Genomic DNA, 21,969 nt, shown 5'->3' with positions numbered 1-21,969 from the left:
TGGGTGTTGGGGGAGGCTGGACAAATATGACAGTTAAGTTTTTAGACATATAATTAAGGTAAGACTATATATCTAAGTGGAAACGCCCTATAAGCTTTCAGTTGTCAAGACTGGATTTCTGGTAAAAAGGCAAGATTTTACTTGGGTATTGTCAGTAAAGTTGATAGCTAAGACCTTAAGGCATATCTGTGAAATGGGAGTGACAGTTCTCATAAAGGTTATTATTAGAAATAAAGTAATCCCAGGAGAGTATGCAGGACTCTCCTTGACACATAGCGGACCCTCAATAAACATTAGGTTTTATTCTTTTTTATTATGGGTTTTAGGGAACAACAATTTTGTGAATTATTAGAACCGTATCTAGGAAGCTATAAAAGCTATCTGCATGATGTGTTTTCTTAGTACCCCAAATGGAAATTCATATGTTCTAATTCACATACATGTTTCCCTAGCTGTTAGGGAAAGATGATAGCTCATGCTTAGCTGTTGATCACTGTTTGTAAGGCTTTTCGTATTTTTTTACATACATGGTTAAGGATCTTAATCCTTGAGCCATATTTTGTTCTCATTTGTTTGTGTCCAGAGTCAAATTAAGTTTAAGGAATTCATAAAGAGCTTCTTTGGAAGAATGATATTAACTCAATGTATTAAAACTACATTCACCCATAGTGTAATAGACTTACACAACATGGAAGAAATCTAGGAGGGGCAGACAGTTATTCATGAAGAGAGTTGTAGTACACCTGTCTGCATCTCTGTACATTTGTCAGGTCACTGCATTCTGAGAAAATTATGCCAGTCTGAAATCTCCAAAAGCATTCTGAGCTGGTATCCGTGATTCTGATAGTTCAGACAAACCGTTGGTTGCATAAGCTGTTAGGAAGATATTGTAGGAATTTTAATGCAACTGTTTTAATCAGATTGCTTTCCTTTAATAAGTTTCAGTGTTTCTGGTCATAATATAATTTATTAGCTCTAGACACATGGCACTGCTGGATCACCTACCTTAACTCTGATTCTCTCCATATAACCCAGTTACCTTAAGTAACATGCTGCATATTTCATTGCTAGTAAGAGAGGCAGGGCCAAGATTCGAACTTACATGAAGCCAACTAGAGAAACCTATGCTCTGCACTCTTTTACATCTCCTAATTCTCGTACACTACTAACCTGTTGCAAATGAAAATGTTTCATTATCATACCACTTTTAATTGCACTTATTATTGCCTTCAGTAAAGTCTTCATTTCTAAAATGTTTTAGTAAAACAGTACTTTAGTAAAAATATTGCCAGCTATGAATACTAGATTCTAAATTTGGTTCTAGTATGTGGCCTTGAATGAGGAAGTTTCTTAGGCTTTCACATTCCAATCTATTGGACTATTCTAAAAACATTTTAAAAGAATTTGATGGATATAGTCTATTCCAATATAATGATTTTCAAGGGTTCAAAAATTACTACTTAAGCAAAACTAAACTCTCTCACAGCTTTTTTTATTGTGAACTCTGTGAAGAACTTGGGGGACAGGAGGTAAAATGCCTTTGAAGAGTAAAAAATACAAAACTTCATACGTTTATATGTTCTGCTCTTGCCTCATAGGACTCTTCTTTCTCCTTACATACCCTCCTTTAGGTCTGTACTTCCCCCGGTCTTCTCCGTGTTAGCAAACGGCACCAATGTCCATCCAAGGCATTGATTATCACAGAAGTCTGGGAGTTGATTCTTTTCATTTCTTCACTTCTGTTGTCCAATTCTTCAAGTCTTGTCAGTTGTTTCTCAAGCACTTTTTCAAACCATCCTCTACAGAGACAACTTTAAAAAATGTAAATCACATCCTATCATTCCCTGCTCAGAACCTTCCAATGGTATCTTCACACCCTCTGAAAGGCTTACCAAGACCCACATGATGTTGCCTTCACCTGCCTCTATTCTCATTCTGTATACCTGTCCTCCCTCAGGCTGGCTGTGTTCCTCAGCCTTTGCTGAGAGTGCTGTGCCTCAAATCTGGTTGGCTCATTCTAGGCGTTTGAGTCTCTTCTCAAATACCACCTTCTCAGTGCAGTTTTTCCTTATGATTTAATTTTATATTCCCCCTCAATATATGTTACCCTCTTTTCCTTCATTGAGAGTGTTTGTCATTTTTTTTTTTGTCTGCTTGTTTATTGTCTTTTTGTCCCAGAAGTTCAAGATTTATATGAACAAGGAACTTGTCTGTTTTGTTCATTACTATATCCCCTATGCTGGCATATACTATTCAATAAGTATTTGTTGAGTGCGTGAGTAAATAACCATTCTAAAAAACTCTGATGTTTAAAGCCCCTTGTTTTCAACAAGAATTTTATTTGGAACCCTAGTATTTTTATTTGTATTTGTTTGTTAATAAATATCAAGAGTTCAGTAGTAAGATAGGTCTGGGAAATTCTAGGTTAAACAGAATAAAACAAGATATGTATTACAGGTCCTGGCAGAGCCTTGAATATGCTAACATCCACAGTCTCCAAAAGGGTCAGCACTGTATCAACAATTTATTTGACAGTGGGAGTTTTTGAGAATTATCACATGAGGCTGCTGTTCTTTACAGCACATTCTGGGAAATGCTGCCTCAGACAAAAACCTATCATATTAGAATTGGGGTAAAGGGCACAATACTGACCATAAAGTGGCAGATTCCTATGGAGTATAAAAAAAAGAACAGGCTGACAATCAAGGGCTCAGGGAAAAAAAAAAAAACAAACCTATGAAACAGTGGCAAAAGGACTCAAAAAGAACACAGCAATTGACACTATTCAGTTTTGTGCAAACAGCTATACCTACTTGGTTGGATTTTTCCATCTCTGTCAGCTGACATGGTACTTACAGCCTAGAATGAGCATACGAAAGGTATTTGTTGGCTATTTGATGATGACTGACAGGCTCCCAAGACCACCATAAATAAGTAAATTGAGTTTGATTTATTTAAAAATTAGGTCCAGGTAACTACACCTATCCCCTTACATTTATAAAAATAAGACAAAAAAGGACTATTTAAAAGAGAATACTTTATCATTTTATCACCTAAAGTCCTTTCTTATTATTTTTGGAGACAGAGTCCCTCTCTGTCGCCCTGGTTGGATCTTGGCTACCTAGCACTGTATGATAGCCTATTTTTTATTTACACTATCTTGTAAATATAGTGGCACGATTTTGGCTCACTGCAACTTCCGCCTCCCAGGCTCAAGCGATACTCCTGCCTCAGCCTACCGAGTAGCTGGGATTACACACATGCTACACCATGCCCAGCTAATTTTTTGTATTTTTAGTAGAGATGGGGTTTTGCCATGTTGCCCAGGCTGATCTTGAACTCCTGAGCTCAATCTGCCAGCCTCAGCCTCCCAAAGTGCTAGGATTACAGACGTGAGCCACCGCGCCCGGCAAACGCTTTTCACAACTAGGAATTTACTGAATATTGTATTAAATAAACTTTGGATAAATGTATCCTATTTTCTGGGAAATAATGGTGGAGCTCTTTGAAAGGGTAAAAATGACATTTTACCATACATAACTACACCTGAGATTTTTGTTTTGCATTTATCTTTGGGTAAAGTTTAGCAAATCTGGAATTGAAATAATTTGATAACATCAGCTAACATTATTCAAAGTTAGATTTCTGAGGTATAATTTACATAAGATTTACTTTTTAGAGGTATCGTTGAATGCATTTTCACAAATGTATGCAAGTGGATAACCACCACCATAATCTAGATATATATGTGTAATTATAATATATGTAATATATAATATAGGATATTTCCACCACCCAAAAAGTTTTCTCTTGCTTTTTATAGTCATTCTCCGAACCCTACTCCCAGTACTGATTGTTCCTATAGTTTTGCCTTGTCAGAATGAATAATACATTAAAGATATAACCTTTTGTGAATGGCTTCTTTCACTTATCATAATACTTTTAGGATTCATCTGTGTTATTGCATCTACTAGTAATTTATTTTACTGCTTTTTAGTATTTAATTTTTTTCCAGTATGTTATTTTATGGATATACCACAATTTGTTTACCCATTCACCAGTTGACTGATATCTGAACTGTTCCCAGGTGTCTGCTATTATAAATAGAGTTGCTATAAACATTTGCATATAGTTCTTTATATGGACATATGTTTTCATTTCTCATGGGTAGATACTTAGGAGTGGGATTGCTGGGTCATATGGTCAGTCTACTCTTTAACTCTGTAAGAAACTGTCAAACTGTTTTCCAAAGTTTCTATACCATTTTTCTTTCTCACTAGCAATGTATGAGAATTGAATTTGCTCGGTCTCCAGGCCAGCATTTTGTATTGTTTGCATTTTCATTTTATCCATTTTAGTAAGTATGTAGTGTGACATCTCATTGTGGTTTTACTTTTTGTTTTCCTAATGTCTAATGATCTTTTCACTGGATTGTCTTATTGTGTTGTAAGAATTTTTAAAAAATATATTCTGGATGTAAGTCCTTTATTGGATATGTATTTTGTACATATTCCCTTCCCAGACTGTGGCTTGTTGTTCTGTTTTCTTAACAGTTTCTTTCAAAGAGAAATTTGATAAAGTCCAATTTATCATTTTCTTTTATGCTTCATGCTTTTGTGGTTTAAGAAATCTTTGTCTAACACAAGATCACAAATATTTTCTACTGTGTTTTCTTCTAGAAGTTCTTTGGTTTTAGATTTTTCATTTAGTTCTATGATTCATTTCAAGTAGATGTCAATGTGGTGCAGGATAAAGGTTTCTTGTTTTGTAAGCGGATGCCCAATTGTTCAAGTATTATTTGTTGAAAGGAATACCATTTCTCTTTTGAATTATAGCTCAAATTTTATTACTTAAAATTATTCTAACATCCACATATTAAAGTGATGTGTGTAAAAGTTGTTTAAATATGTATTTCTAGAAGCATGCCTATTTGAACTAGTTATTATTACTGTAGACGACAGATACTCTCTTTGTTTAAATTGTTTTCACAAAGCATACCACGAAGTACAGAGGGGACATTAGTAGCTATTTTATGGTGACTATTGTATTCACTTAGGCCAGTTTGAGTGAATTGAAGATGCTAATTTTCTCTATAAGGAGAAAATACTTTTTCATACAAGATTATTTTTGTGGAGGCTTCATTTATGTGAAGTTTGTGCACCCATTTATTGCCATGATTATTCTTCAGTGAAACAAAAGTCTGTGGTAGATTTGCTGCTGCTGGTTTTAGCTAAATTGACTAAATAGTTATAAACATACAAAACTCTGTCTCTACCATATATGAATTCAAGCTGTATCAACAATTATAGACTACTATGCTAACATTTAATAAGAGAGTTAGCCCAGGTAGAAGAGAAATATAAATATAGCCATCCGATCAGTCCCATGTTATTTCAGCTTCAAGGAACCTCTCAGCAAAAATGATTTCCTTTCTCCATAAATGTTGCAGGTGTTTCCTATTTTAAATAAGACGTTTTTGTAAAAAATTTAAAATCAGATTATTTAGAGAATGATTCTTAGCTTCTTCATATGATTATTTGGTTTTTAAAAAATCAACCTGGAGTTCCTCTTAATTTCAAATCTCCATAACACTTAGATGTTTTCATTTACTGAAAGGTGATGGCTCTTCAGGAACAGAGTTGTTTCTTAAATCAAATGCAGATCCATTATCACTAGAGGGCAGTAAATACAAACCGATTTAGTGGATTTACTTGCACTAAGGATATTTTCAGAATACTAGTATTAATCAAAGAAAGTCTAGTTTTTAAAATATGAAAATAGATGTAACATTCTGTTATATAAAATATTGGTTATAAATCAATTCCAGATTATTGTTTGCCTCTAAAATATTTTTTAAGGCATTTGAAAGCAAAGGGAGACTGAGAAACACTAGTTTTCTGTAGCTATTCTGTTTAGTATTTGAAGTTTAACTTGGCCTCAGAATTCTTCAAGGGACATTTAAAAATTGGATTTGCATTTGTTCAAGATGAAAGTACTGGATATATGAGAGACCCCTTTATATAGATTTGCTTCTTGTTTAATAACAACTACCAGAACTTTTAATTCTAAGGAGAAAAAGGTGTAATGTAGATTGATTATAGGATAATTGATTAAAAGGTAAATGTAGATTGATTATAGGATAAAATATTTTCCAGTGTTGTAAGTCCTACAGAAAACAGTGCTATTGCCCAGAAAATCCCTTATGTTGGAGAAGTCTAAGAACTAATATACTTACTTTAAACAATATTTCTTAAATATTTTAAACACAATAATATAATGTACAGCTTAGAATTGATTATGTTAACAGACCTAATATGTAAACTCTAGGCTAAATATAAAACAATGCCTGAAATAGTTTTATGGCAATTTAGAGTACTCTGAAACCAAATTGCCTAGGTTCAAATCCTGGCTCTGTTACTACTGGCTTTGTGACCTTGAGCAAGACACTTGACCTCTCTGAGCCTTAGTTTCCCCTAATTGAGTTTTCTTTTTCTCTATTTAAAAATGTGTCTTTTCTTCCTGGACCTCTGTTACAAAGTCAACAATGCCAGCATGTGTTAATGTGTCAACAGTTCAATTCTATCAGCAGAATTTCAAATATCCTGAAATAGTTCAATAAGATTGTTAATTGCTTGGGTATCTGGTAAGGACTGAGAAAACAAGGAATAACAGAGAAATGGCCTCTAGAAATTCTGAGGGGTATTACTAGGAAAAGGCTGAAAAATAGAACTAACTGAACATTATAGGAATTTTGTTTTTCTTTTTTGAGACATGGCCTTGCTCTGTCACTCAGGCGGGCGTGCAGTGGTACAGTTGTAGCTCACTGTAGCCTTAAACTCCTGGCCTTAAGTCATCCTCCCACCTCAGCACCTCTAACCTCCCACCTCACACTTCAGTAGTATCTGGAACTACAAGCAAGTGCCACACGCCTGGCTAATTTTCAGATTTTCTGTAGAGACAGTGGTTTCTCTGTGTTGCCCAGGCTGGTCTCAACCTCTTGGTCTCAAGTGATCCTCCCGCCTTGGCCTCCCAAAATACTGGGATTACAGGCATGAGCCACTGCACCAGGCCAGGAAATTATTTTTTCTGTTTCAACAAACACACTTGCATATATGTATATAAAATCATTTGGGCGTTTGAGAGCAGTGGGTTACAGATAAGAAACCTGAGCTCTAGCTGTAACGCTGCCCTTCAAGCTGTGCTGTCAGAACTTTTCTGGACCTCAGTTTCTTGTCTGAATGTGTCGTCATCATTACATCTGCACTGTGGGCAACTGTATCTTGTACAGATAGCATTCCCAAGCATAAGCGTGTCTCACTATATGGTAGGGCTGCCTACCTGTGGGAACCTGCTTCCTCACTAAACTAGTTGTTGGAATCCATCCTGTCCAGAGATTTGACCACGGTGATAGTAACCATGATTCGTTAATTCAAGGCACCGTAAAGTCAGCAAAAAGATCGAGGATAAACAAATTCACTTCTAGATTCACACTGTTTATCATAGAGTTTGCATCAGACTAATTGTATGATGAGCTATCATATACCATTAAGAACAAGGACTGGGTTTGCATTTCAATCCTGTCACCTGTGTGCAAGTTATTCAATATTTAAGAAGGTTCATCTTTTCATGTTAAAATAGGGATAATATTTATCTTATCGGGATGTTGCCAAGATTAGAAATAAGGTATATAAAGTTCTTTGTGCATAGTAGGTACCTAATAAATGTTGTAACTTATTACAATTTCTTCATTAAATTTGGCAGAAGCCAAGTCTGACTATAAGAATTGTATCTCTCTGGCTCTATTCAAATTTCTCTTTTAAATCATCTAGATTCTCTCTGCAGATAGCAACTACTGTGGCAATAGGAAGGAGATTCTAGGCTCCTAGAAATGGAGACTAGGGAAAATGACATGAATTTTCATTTATCTCAGTTTTTTCAAAAAGATTTCTTATTCCCTAGAAATATGGAAACTTTCCATGGTACTTTGTACTTGATATGATTAAATAATCTCCCTTATTGCAGCAAATTAGGGACTTACAGTTGAATCCTTTCACATCTACCACCTATCAGAGTGCCTGGCACATAATAGTTTCCAGATAGAAGTCTGTAGAATAACTGTACCATCACTCACATTCAGCAGGGAAAAGAGGCCATGGATATTAGAGAGAAGGGAAACTATGTGTGCTTCTGCATAATTTTTTTAAGACAGAGTATTATTCTACTATATGTAATTTGTTTTCAATGTTTTTGATGATTTTGCTGAGGGTGAAAACCCTTGTCTTTTCCTGTCACCTACAGTCAGTATAAAAATACTGATGTTTTGCTTCTGCATCAGCCAGTAATCCTTTTGTGGCTACAGTACACTACCTTGAGAAACTCAGGGACATAATAAGATATCTTTCTGGCTTCAAAGATCCTCCACCCTGGAGGAGGAGGTGAAGTTGAAGACAGTTGAAAAAATTAGAATAGTGATTCTTAACACTAGGGAACATTCAGGAAATTTCAGGAGACAGTGGAGAGTACTCCTGGTGCTTGGTGGGCAGAGGCCAGGGAGGTTAGGTGTCCTGGGATACGTGGGACAGTCTTTCACCAGGGAGACTTGCTGTGTGTCCCACACAACTTCCAAAAAGTCCCAGCAGCTATTCATTTAGGTGAAAAACAAAATGCACTTATAATTCTCTGAGCCTAGAACCCAACTACTTTTTACCTATAAATATTAAATATTTTTACATGGTTTTGATACACACCACATTTTCTAATAATGTAGCAATAGTATATATTGTGGGAAGATTGCACTTTGTTACATTTGATACCTTTCAAAGAGTCATTCAACATTTCGGGCAAAAAAAAAAAAAAAAAGAAAATGATTCTCCTAACATAACACCTCTGTATTCATTTTCATTGCTACTGTTACTTTTGTGGTAATTCTTTACATAAGAGAAATCATAGCAAACCCTTAGATAGCACTTACTGTTCTAAGCGCCTTATGTATATGCACTAATTTAATCCTCACAACAACCCTGTAAGGTGGAAACTATTATTATTCTCATTTTCCATGTGAGTAAACTGAAGCATGGGAAATTTAAATAACTTGCTCAAGGTCACACAGCTAATCAGTGATAGTTGATAGTAAGATCTAAGTTTTTGACTATTTTAAAAGGTAGTTGTGTACAAATATTTATATTTTGTAGTATTTGATAGAAATTACTCTTATTTCTTCTTTTACTGATAAGCCATTATACTGATTTAAAAAAAAATCTATGTAGGGAGTATTTAGCCTATATGTATTCAGTACAGTATTATGTAGGAAGTGTATTTAGGAATTTCATCTCAGGACAAATACTTGTTTTAAAAATAAAAAGTAACTGAGTTTTAAGTTTGTCGAAGAATAAAATTGATTGATGGATGGATTTTTTTTTCTTAAAAAATCAGGGGAAGGCAGTGAGCCTGACTGCAGAGTGTAATTTGCATTTAAATGACAAATGGCAAGTGGTATGACACTTCCACCTGTTCTTCAGGGAGCCACACCAAGCAGGCTCTTGCCTTGGGGCCTTTGTTCTTGGCCACTTGATTTTCCCTTCTCTACCCTACCTCCCACCCCCTATCCACATGGCTTGTTCCCTTTCTTCAGGTCTCCTGGTTTACGTCATCTCATCAAAGAGGCTTTCCATGATCATCTTACAGGAACCTCTATCCATAATTCTTATCCTTTCTCTCCATTGTACTTATCACCCCATGACATATTATGTATTTATTAACTTAGTTGTGGAATATAAGTTGCAGGCGAGGAAGCTTTGTTTTGTTTACTCTATGTCCCCAGCATCCAAGGCAGTGCCTGGCATAGAGTAGGAACTTAATAAATATTGAATGAAGGGGCAGATGTAGAATAGTTAGAATTTGGAAACAGACTGGAATAATTGGTCCTAAGATGTACTTTGAATTATTTAAATCTGACTTAGAAAACCAGTTTGAGGTTGGCAGAGTAGAAGGATATTTTAGGCCGAGAATTTAGTAAGACAGAGATGGGACTGTCAGCTCTATGGTAAAGATGGAGGAATACTAGTCTTTCAGGAACAGAGCAAGTGTAATAGAGCAGCTTAAAATAGGTTTGGCCTTGGGGATTAGAGTCAGATATGGCAGTCTGAAATTTACAGAGGAATGTGGATGTGATGAAGCAGGCATTCCTAGCTTTGAAGTAACAGGCTGCAGCTGGATTTGAGGAAAATAGATCTGGCAGTAGAGCTCAGTATGAGACTAGAAGGGGAAAAGCCAGGAGTAAGAAGATGAGCTAAGAAGCAATTTTATAGTGTTTTGGCCCTGAGATGTGGAGTGCTGTGATGCAGTTGAAAGGAAATATAATATATATATATATATATATATATATATATATATTTTTTTTTTTTTAAAACAAGTGATTAAACCAGGAAATTTTTTAAAATGTTGGCATAATAGAATTATAATCATAATCGTCATTGTCCCTGTCATCTTTACCATCTGATACCTGTTTATCTTTTACTAAGCACCATTTGTTGTTTTAAGTGCTTGGCATTTAATCCTCATTATATCAGTTCTGTTTTATTGCTATGTAATATATCACTTCAAACCTGATGCTTTGAAATGTGAATTTATTTTTATTAGTTTTCATGGTTTTGTGGGTTAACTGGTCTTGGCTAGACATTCTTGCTTGCCATTTCTCATGTGGTTGCAGCCCAGTGGTAGCTATCTGAAAGCTGAACTGGGTGGATGGCTAAGATGGCTTCTTTCCTCCCAGGACTGGCTCTGGGCTGGGGTGGCTGGCATGGCTGAAGACTGGCCAGGCGTGTGTGCTCTTTCTTGTGCAAGCACTCTCTCAAACTCTTTTTCTTCACTGTCTATGAAGTTAACTTGGACTTCTTATAGCATAGCCTCTCATAGTAGTCAGACTTTTTTTTTTTTTAAACCAAGTGGCTTAGGGATCCCAATAGCACATTCAAAGACAGCAGGATGAGAGCTGCAAGATTTCTAGTGGCTTAGCCTCAGAAGTGATGCAGCATCACTTGTTGGTTGCACAAGCCAACCCAGATTCAATGTAGGACAGTGTGGCTCATTAAGAGTATCTTTGGAGACTAGCTGCCACAGTAATCCATTTTACAGATGAGGAAGCTGACACACTAAAAAGATTGTCAGTGATTGTGCACAAAAGATTTAAACTTGCAATTCTTGTTCTTAGTACCGGAGTGAACCTGGGAAAATCATTTTTTCTCTCTAGGTCTCACTTTATGTGGAAATGAGGAGTTAGAGGGGGTGATACTAAAGTTACTTTCTATTTTTCTCAGTCTTTTAAGTATTTGGATTGAGATGATGGGAGGGGTAATGATACAGCTTGCTAACAAAGTTGAATGAATGAAGGTGATGCCATATAGGGGAACACGCTGGGTTACTCAAGGATTCAGCTAGATGGTTTATATTAAACACCTGACAGTGTCTGACTCACATGAAACACCTGTTGAATGGTAAGAAAGAGTCACAGATTCCATCTGAAATACTGGAAGAAATATGGGCTTACTGACTGAAATGGAAGTAATTATGCTAAGAACTACTTTAAATAGAAAAACGTCTCACAATTTTGAAAAAGTTTGTTGTGACTAGCAGGGCATTCAAGAGGAGACTCTTACATTTGGAAATAGGGCAATAAAGTTCAAGTTAGAAATGGTCATCGTAGAGTGTGGGCCTGGGACAGAGTCTCTGTGGAGATCTCAAGTTGGGGGATTCATGGAAGAAGGCAAAAGTCAGAGAAGTGAAAAGAAAACTAAAGAAGTTCAGGATCTTGGGAGTTGAGGGAGAGTAGTAGGAATGATAGAACATGTGGAACACTTCTGAGAAGTAGGGAGACCAGGGAAAAGGAGGACCCTAGTATTCCTCTGGGGGTAGTTTTAGTTGGAGTTTTAATTTCTTCCTTTTATAGAGGAGCAAGAGTGATGGAAATGAACACAACAGATGTGAACAGCAGCAGAGAACTGTAGCAGCAAAGGGACCGCAGAAACTCAGAGAGACAAAGTGTTACAAGAGTGCTCATCAGAGAGCATGCTCTCTATGACAGACATACCTCATGTGGAAATAGTTAAATGGCAGGAAGACTGCAGAGTAACCACACCAGCCAGTCGAAGCGCAGAGTAGTAAGCACAGACTTTGAGATGGAGAGAAGGTAGAATGCACAGAATTGTATGCTAAAATAGACTAAAACCTAGTTTTTCCTCATTTCTCATTCACAAGACCTCTTTAGTATTAAAGTTACAGGGTAATACTACACCAAACCAAATAGAAAATGCTGTTTTTCTCAAAAGAACTTTGATTTCTCATTTAACCCTTCTCATAAAATGTCTGCTTACTCTTGAACTCAATTCTGGATTCCTAAGGGCCAATCATTCCTTTCTTAACTTCATGTACAGTTATTAAAATGTTCTCTTCTGGCTGGGCACAGCGGCTCATGCTTGTAATTCCAGCACTTTGGGAGGCTAAGGCAGGCGGATCACCTGAGGTCAGGAGATTGAGACCAGCCTGGCCAACATGGTGAAACCCCATTTCTACTAAAAACACAACAATTAGCTGGTAATGGTGGTGGGTGCCTTTAATCCCAGCTACTCAAGGTTGAGGCAGGAGAATTACTTGAACTCAGGAGGCAGAGGTTGCAGTGAGCCAAGATTGCACCACTGCACTCCAGCCTGGGCAACAAAGCATGACTCCATCTCAAAAATACATAAAATGTTCTCTTCTGATCAAAATACAGATCCTGAGTTCTATATACAAACACCACACTCCTTATGCATACACTGTGTCCTAGCTTTCAGATTCCCCACCCCATCCCACCCAGAATTATAAGTGGTCCCTACCCCTAGATTTTGAAGGTTTTAGAGCTCAGTCACACATAACAATAGAAACAAAAGGAACTGAGAGCAGCCCTGCCACACAGGTGAGGGAATGTGTCATTGCCATCTATGAATTCTGGACATCAGTCGTACTGTTTAATCCCTATGCTTTTATGTTGGATGAGGGGAAAACTATGGTTATTTCTACATCACCAGGGAGCCACTTGTTTTGGATTTCAGAGAGGAAGGCAATTAAAATGCTCGATTGCCATTTTCAGAGCAGTTCTTATTTGGAGGGAAGGGAAGCTAGAGGATATTAAAATTCATAGAAAGTGCCCTCCAAAAGGATGGGCAATTCTTTAAGAATGAAGTACGAATTTTGAGGAGTTTTATGGTCGTTATTCATCACTGTGAGAGGGAAGCCCCATTCATCTTTTCTCATGGTGGCCTCAGAGCTGCAGGGATATCATTATTCAATGGCGTTTGTGGGGTGAGGAGAAAGCCTCCTCCCCAGAGGCTGGCCCTTGCCAACCAATCCCAAAGCAGCCTGCATCAAGGCCACGCCCCCTCCCCTTATAGGCTGAGAGCTGGAATGCGATTGGTGCAGAGTTGGGCTTTTATGGGAGGGGTTTCTTGTCACTCTTCCCGGCTTCCCTGCAGTTCCTTATTTGGTAGCTTTTAACAGAACTAGTCTTTCTTGCAACTAAGCATCTTGACATACATTATTCATTAAGTCCTGGAGCTCGGGAGAGAAAGATGCAGACCCTTAGATCTTTAGATTTCCCTTTATCACGTGGATTTTCTTTATTCAGAATAGTGGTTAAATTTTGTGTCATTCTGGAGTCTTACAAATGGCATGTATTCGATGGGAAGACGACTGGATGGGATTTAATGCGAGGCTTTCTTATGTACACTTAATTACCAAAAATCTTTAAAAACTCATACGCTGCGTGACTGGTGGAGGTTGTTAAGGTATCAAGATTTTGAAGCTAAATACGTTTTAGAACGTGCTGTATATATACATATATATATATACACATACATATAATCAATCAAAAATGCCTGAAGCAAACTATTTATTGTCAGTGTCTTGGGGCTACATAAAGGTAAGATTTATTTAGCTTTTGAAAACTCCTTACTCTGATTACATAACTGATAGTTTTAACAAATGACAGTGGAGTCTAAGCTTTCTAAGTAGTTTTGTATTCTTTCCTTACACATGAACTAGGAAGAAATATGCATTAATAGATAAGATTGTATAACTTTCATCAGTTGTAGTTTGCATGTTAAAATAGCTTTTTAGATATGCAGTTTTTCTGTTTGTCATATGGTATATGTTTGAATTGTATTTGGAAATGTATTGAGGGAAAGACATTCATTGCAAATAAATTATTGGGTGAAATTACTTATACTGATTTATGGATTTCAGTTGGTATGTTACACATAAGGTTTATAAAATTAATTTGCGGCTGTTTCTAAAAATCTGTACTACTTGAATCTGATGAGGAATAGGTTTTTTGCACCTTTAGCTATAAAGCTCTAGATGACATTAAATACTGACATTACTTATGATTTAAGTGATATTTTATTAGAATAAAAACTTGATTATTATACTTGCAAAACCAAACAAAGTTTTTAATTACACTGTTAGTTTTATGTATCTCAAGCAATGAATTAATAAATAATTTAGTCAGATATTGTCCATGCTTAGCAGGCTTTTTGCATGCCCTGTGATAACATTAGCATTGTGGTCCTGTCTCCACAATAGAAGCAGGAGGTAGAAAAACCTTATTCAGTCCTAAACGAAGCATCACTTCATAGATTGAAGTTTATCCTTGGATATTTGAGCCAATCACAACACATTTTAAAAGATTGAGTTTCTGTTACTCTGAGGATTTTCAGATTGGAGTATTTGTCATTTGCTTTGTTTCTCTCTTTTTGAAGGACAATTTCCTCTTTGTTTTGAGATTTACTTGAATTCTAAAAAAATTAGAAAACATCATTCAGTATCAGTTGTCCAAGCAGTCATGATTCTTTACCTCCCTTTAAATCTGTGGATGATTCAGATATTTTAAAATGTTTTTTAAATATGCAGACTTTCATTATTGAATTTTGTTAGCCATTTCTTGGCTAAAAATCTTCAGAAATACGGAAAAGTGTAGAGAGTAATATAAGAAGTCCTCACTATCCTCCAGAATTCAGCTCTTCGTTTTTAGCCAGCTCACAATTGATGCGTTTTTGAAAGGCTTCCCATTTGTATTATGATTATGAACAGTACTGCCAAGAATCTAAATATAGAATTTTAGTACTTTTTTCTTTGAGGAAGATTTTTCCTGGACAGCTTTGTTTATGTTTAATACTGTACCTTTAAAAACATGTAAAAATGGCAAATACAGATATATTTGGTCTTAAGTATTTTGAAGGATTTATTTTCATGCAGTCAATGGAGTACTTGTTTAAATAACTTTGAATACTGATATACCAAACTTGTAGTGCATCACAGTGCAGCATGTTCAAATGATTTTTTAGCAGAATATTGTCAGGAAAAAAATAAGCAATTTTTTTTTTTTAATTTTTGGACCCATACCACCTCCTTAAATATATATTGGGAGGATATATAATATACCTAGTAGCACATTGGCATGATGTAAAAGTATAGGAGATTACATTTAAGAGCATTTTATTTTAGTTTGCTTCCTGAACAGTCTTAAATGCAGAATGTAAATTGAAGAATTGCAGTTCTGAAAAGCAAAATACAGTATTCGGATTTGACTGCATTTTCACTTTCCTTTATGCCTTAACTGCTATACACAGACATTCTGATGTATTATGAGAACAAAGGATTCAAAAGCATTCACTTAGAAATCCTCCTCTCTTTTCTTAGTTGCAACCCTAAATCTGTGTATTGTTTTCAGACTCTTTAGGACAAAAACAATTAGAAATTCATCAATGGAAAATATTCAGAGGTCACTTTAAAAAAATAAACTAAATACTTAATTAAATGGTTCTGCATTTTGCAGTCAGTTCTTTTCAAAAGCAGTTTTATATTTTGTCCCTTCTCTATTAATTGAGAAATGTGATGGGATTCCCAGAAGAATACACTATATTAGCTTTAAATCAGTCCTTCCCCGTTTGGTAATTTTGGATAGTTATCTTAGTAAATATAATTATTTTTAGATGAAAGAAATATCACTTACATTTTTAAATGTTTGCTGAATGATCTAGCACATTTTTTTAGTACATCTAGCTATGCACTCCAAAACCAATTTGTAAGATCAACTACCAGTTAAGAAAGCACTTATGGTAATTTTTGTGGTTTTTAATTTAGCTTCGCTGGACTGAAAGTTTTATATGGATAGCAAAAAAGAAAAAAACAATGTTAATTCCTTTTAGAAAATACCTTTATGTTATAACTTAATGTACTTTTTGAAAATTATCTTTAGGAAATTCCTTAAACTGTCTCCCTAGGGAAGAGAGGTGATTGCTTCAAATGTTATCTTTTATAATTATGTTGAAATGAAATGTTGACTTCCTTGAGTACCTTATGAGCCTTGGTAGGGAGGTAGGCATGTGATGAAGGATTTCTTCAATCCATGTTTTTATGTTTTAAACAAAAGCTGAAAAATAATCTGGGAATGATGTATATGATACAGAAAGATAAAAATGGAACATGCAGTATATTATTTACCTAGTCTGTACAATATTTAGATTCCTTTTACTGGCTTTTTTTCTTCAGTTCTCTGTACTAACTGGCTATTTTGGTGAATTGTTTAAGCAAACTGCCAGGAAAATTATACTTCATTCTTTATATTCTTTTAGAAAAATCCAATAATATATGTAGCGTATCTGCAGGTAGCATCCACATTTTCTGCTTGGGCATATGGCAACATAATCCTTATATTAGGTTGTGTAAAAGTTAGAAGATGAACCTGTGATAACTGGGTTTCATCTAACTTTATCAATCACTCCCAGAAGGCTTGCCTTGTTTCACTTTATTGAGAGAAGTGCAAGGACGGCAGCAATTCCTGTATCGACTGCTGAGATTCTAGCAGTGGTGAAAGCCTTGCCTCTTCCCCCATTTTTTATAAAAAAGGACTTTGTCATGACCAGATAGTTCTTAAGAACAACTTTTAGCTCATAACATGAACAATTTTAGGTCAAAGCAATATTTCATTGAATATGTGTTTAAAATGTTTAGCATACTCTTTTCTTTGGAATATGCTTTGCCTAAGATTTTTTTTTTAAACCTGTGTATGCATGACATTTTAGTTGTGCTTTTGAGACATAGCTATGGTTTCCCATACTAATGCTAGTCCAAATTATTTATGGGATTTGAGAAAGAGGACCTAATTATTTAGATAACTATTTTTATGGTCATAACTATAGTCAAATCCTTCATCTGTCTGACCTGCAATGATAAAAATCAGCTATTATTATAAAAGGCCCAAAAGTTAGGGACTGAGTGCCAGAAAGGGAGGTGGGAGAAGGAAATAATGTTGAGCATCTACTGTGTGCCAGGCTAAATAGAAGACATTTTCTATATTAGCTCATTACATTATTTGATAGCCTATAATTTATTCAAGAAAATTTAACTTTGTAAAGAGGGACAGAAAAATTTTTGAACACTATTATAAATGTCTCTACAAATATTCTTAGAAGGCCTAAAGTTTATTTTTTTCAGTAAGTTATAAGATACAATGCTGAGTGAACACAAGCAGTAACTCATGTTCTGTAAACCACTTGATGCCAGTTTTAAAAACATGTATTCACGTACAAGTGTAGAAAACGGCATAGAAGGAAATTTAACAAATTATCTGTGGCTGTCTTCCAGCAGTGGGGATTTACATGATTTTCTCTTTTTGATAAGCTTTCTAAATTTTCCATAGCACATGTACATTTTATAATTACAAAAAAATTATAACAATATGTGAACAAAGAAAGTGAACTTAGTGTTCCTGAGTTTGAGACTAAGCTCTCTAGACCAGTAATTTAACAGCCAGAATTTGCACTGGTAATGCCAGCTCTTTGTCTTTGACTGCACTGGAATGCTAATACACATTTCTCTCATCCAGCAGTCCACTGAATGTTGAGTTTTTTTGTTTGTTTTGATAACAATTAAATGCTGGGTTAAAACCTAATCTAGATGGTCTATAAGATTGACTTTGGAAGTTATTTAGCAAACTGTATAGAGTTAGGCAATCTTGGTATGAATTATGCAGAGTTATTTAGAATTAATTTAATTCTAAATAAATTAATTAAATACTGAGTAAGAATTACATTTCAAACATTACTAAAATATAAACTCACCACTCACCTTCACACTTAAATGAGAGTTTATGGTGAAATTTCAAATTTTAAAGGTTAATCTGACGATTAGAGTAAATGCTGACTTTTTTTGTCAAGTGTCTAATAGCAGTTACTCTGTATAGAAAAAATATATTGTTTCTGAATATTAAGGCAAATATTAAAGACTTATTAAAAGGCCTCTTTGGGCTGTTTTCAGAGTCAAAGGAAAGACATATTAAGAAACAGCTGATGGATGGGGAAGCATAAAATCTTTGAGATTTTTGGATACTGGTAATGCTATGTGGTGCTGGTAGGTTAATTCTGGTGTTTCTTTGCATGAAATAGGCACTAGAATTGACCTGTTGCCTATTTAGTGACTTGGGAAAACTGTTGGTAAATTTTGTGGATGTTGAGAACCAATAAATGTTATACTCTTACTTGAAAAACAACTTTTAAAAGGAAACATTATACACTATTTATTTAAAAATTTTACCTCTCCATAGTTCTGGAAGACTACTCAAATCTATGTTTGCTTTGGAGTAAAAGATTAATTTTTAATCTTTTGGTCAGTATATATATTCACTTCTGCTAATGATAAATTAATTGATGAAAGTATTCCATGTTTTATTGTATGGCAACATTTTTATGTGCTATAAATTAGTTTCTGTCTTCTCTAAATAACTAATAATACATCTTAATTTTTGATTCCCTTTTCTTTCCTTATTTCTCCTGAATTTCCCTTCAGTCCTTGAGTGTCTAAATTTGTGCTGGTCAATATGGTAGCCATGAGCCACATGTGATTATTTAAATTAAAAATAGTTAAAATTAAATAAAATTTAAGATTTGGTTTCTTATTTGCACTAGGCACATTGCAAGTGCTTAGTAGCCACCTGTGGCTAGTAGCTGCTGTAATTGGCAGCACAGATTATGGTGTTTTTCCCTCATTGAAGAAAGTTCTGCTGGAAAGCACTGATCTAAATTGTCAGGACAATTTAAAAATTCTTTGGGCTTATCTTCCTGTATCTCACAGTATGCATATGCATTTCACTTAAACTTTCCTCTTTTATTACTTCATTTTACTTTTTTGTTTTTCAGTTTAAAAGGATGCTTAATCGGGAGCTCACCCATCTCTCTGAAATGAGTCGGTCTGGAAATCAAGTATCAGAGTATATATCAAACACATTCTTAGGTGAGAATAACAACATGCAATTAAGAACTTTTTCTTCAGTTGTTTGCTTGTTTTTGGAGGAGGATTGGGGTGCCAACTCATTTTGGAAACCAAACGTGTTAGAAGTTCTATTTGTTTTCATTCATCATATTAAAAATTTGACACTATACGCCTCTAAGTTTTAGAGTTCCACGTGACAAAGTACATTTTTTTAGTTTTACTTAGGACTTTAGGAATTCTCGAGTTAAGGTTATATATTGCCAGTGTTTTCATAGTACCAAACTATATTTTATAGAGAGATCTATTCATGTATTCAACAAATTCTTACTAAATGCCAGCCATTGTTGGGCAATAGGTGTTTAATGATAAATTAGAAATGATTCCTGCCCTTGATAAATTGACAATCTAGCCTACATCAAGCCTAGTAAAGTGGTGGGTGGATAAAACACAAATGCTAGATAAAAGTTTGCTAATAATGGTTGAGTTTGGTGTCCTGGGACAACTCTTGTACCTCATCCACAGAAAGAAAACGCAGCAAATAAAGATCAGTAATTGAATGTATCCTGGATATACTTTCAAAACAAAATTGCTGTTATATTTAATTAACATATTTTTTAAACACTTATGGAATATGTGCTGTGTACAAGGATGAGTTAGAGTTGTTCATCACTGTCTTGAAATAGTGGAAGAAAGTACGAAGACATCTATGTCTTTTACTATAGAACACAATTTGCTTATGTGCGTATTTACTTATCAGATATTTACAATTCTCTATGCTCCCCATAAAACCTGGGGATTTAACCCTTAACTCACTATAATACAGAAATTAAAAGTAGCAGAATTAATCTAAGTCATCCAAAACCTGCTGTTTCAACTCTCACAGTGTTACCCATTTCAGTTAGCTGTTAGTTTTATATACTGCTGTTTTTATGACATTTGTGTATAAAGTTTCTACCATTTCAAAGTACATATTGAAACTGGAATCCTTACTTGGCGAGAGCAATTTTCAGCTCACTAAGTCAATTTCAAATAGGAATGGAATTGATGAACAATGGAAATAACCACCTGTTGTATATTCTCTGAGTCTGCTATCATGCTAAGTCTTGAAATATTTTTTATTAGGACATTTTATCAAAGAGGTAACCATGGAATACATTTGATATTATTTTGTAGTGGACTTACTTGCTTAATTTTGTGTTTGAAGATATCAAATTAAGTCCAATTCAAATGTAAATACTGAACTCTCTCAAAGGAAAATTTGTAGCTGGAAACATTTCCTGGACTATATAATGATCAATTATAACCCTTCCAGTTATGCATGTGATGATATAAAAACAGATAGACTTAATAATAGAGAACATTTCCTAAATTTCTCAAGATAAGCAACATGAAGTGGAAATTCCATCTCCAACTCAGAAGGAAAAGGAGAAAAAGAAAAGACCAATGTCTCAGATCAGTGGAGTCAAGAAATTGATGCACAGCTCTAGTCTGACTAATTCAAGTATCCCACGGTTTGGAGTTAAAACTGAACAAGAAGATGTCCTTGCCAAGGTATGATGATTTCAGAGATCATGATCATCAATATTAAATGATGCCCTTTTGTAAATTTTCACTTTTAAATGAATAGGAAAGTTTATTAATTTGGGGCATTTTTTTGAAGATACAGACATTTTATAAAGCTCCTTGTAAAGTGCCTTAGACAGGTGGTTTGGTTTGTATGTTTTAGGGGATTGGGAGTCAGTTATTTGCATCTTCATTTTGTTGTTTGGCCTTAACGAGTTAGAAATCTGTCATGTCTTCTGGGTTTTAGGAGAATAGTTAAGGTTTTGTGAATAGATTTTATCCATTGAAGAAATGCTTTGTAATTGATACTTAAAGTATGTAAACATGTTGTACTATCAAAGTCATAAGGTTAAGCAATAGTATTCAGTTTTCAGTACATTTAAGTAAATGTGCCTAAAGTTTGCCTATGCTTATATGGTGTGTCTGTTAACATGTAAAATGAATAATTGGTGTAAAATGAATAATTGTTTTAAAAAAAATCTAACAATCTTTACACTAAAGTCTTTAATTTTTTTTTGAGACAGAGTCTCACCCTGTCGCTGAGGCTGGAGTGCAGTAGTGCAATCTTGGCTCACTACAACCTTCACCTCCCAGGTTCAAGCAATTCTCCTGCCTCAGCCTCCCAAGTAGCTGGGACTACAGGCGCATACCACCATGCCTAAGTTTTGTATTTTTAGTAGAGACGGGGTTTCACCATGTTGGCCAGGCTGGTTTCGAACTCCTGACCTCAGGTGATCTGCTTGCCTTGGCCTCCCAAAGTGCTGGGATTACAGGTGAGAGCCACCACACCCAGCCACCTAAACTCTGTAATTTTTAAATGATTGTGTTCATTGAATCATATTTTACTCCACTTTCTAATTTTTTGGTATCTTGTTTTTTACTCCAGGAACTAGAAGATGTGAACAAATGGGGTCTTCACGTTTTCAGAATAGCAGAGTTGTCTGGTAACCGGCCCTTGACTGTTATCATGCACACCATTTTTCAGGTAAGGTGGTTGAGTTCTATTACATTTCTTTTATTTAGGAACTTAATGTCCAGTCTGTAGCTTGTGCACACATTTTGTCTTTTTAAATATTCCTCATCTTTTGCTTATTTTTGTACTTTTAT

The 21,969-nt window shown here is 35.2% G+C and overlaps 1 protein-coding gene across 12 annotated transcripts in view; it reads left to right on the top strand.

Annotated features, from left to right (window-relative positions):
• Positions 1-21,969, top strand: part of PDE4D (phosphodiesterase 4D) — a 1,389,427-nt gene that overhangs the window by 1,344,857 nt on the left and 22,601 nt on the right. For all 12 annotated transcript variants that reach the window (XM_012457267.2, XM_012457266.3, XM_012457271.2 and 9 more), the window contains 3 exons: positions 19,227-19,320; positions 20,678-20,850; positions 21,749-21,847. In XM_012457267.2, coding sequence (XP_012312690.1) covers positions 19,227-19,320; positions 20,678-20,850; positions 21,749-21,847 — 366 coding nt within the window. The remainder of the gene's footprint in view (positions 1-19,226; positions 19,321-20,677; positions 20,851-21,748; positions 21,848-21,969) is intronic.

This window comes from Aotus nancymaae, unplaced genomic scaffold (assembly GCF_030222135.1).
Source record: "Aotus nancymaae isolate 86718 unplaced genomic scaffold, 86718_ANA_hifiasm-v0.15.2.pri h1tg000014l, whole genome shotgun sequence".
NCBI lineage: Eukaryota > Metazoa > Chordata > Mammalia > Primates > Aotidae > Aotus > Aotus nancymaae.
Note: the sequence above shows the minus strand (reverse complement) of the source record. Positions and strands in the feature narration are given on the sequence as shown.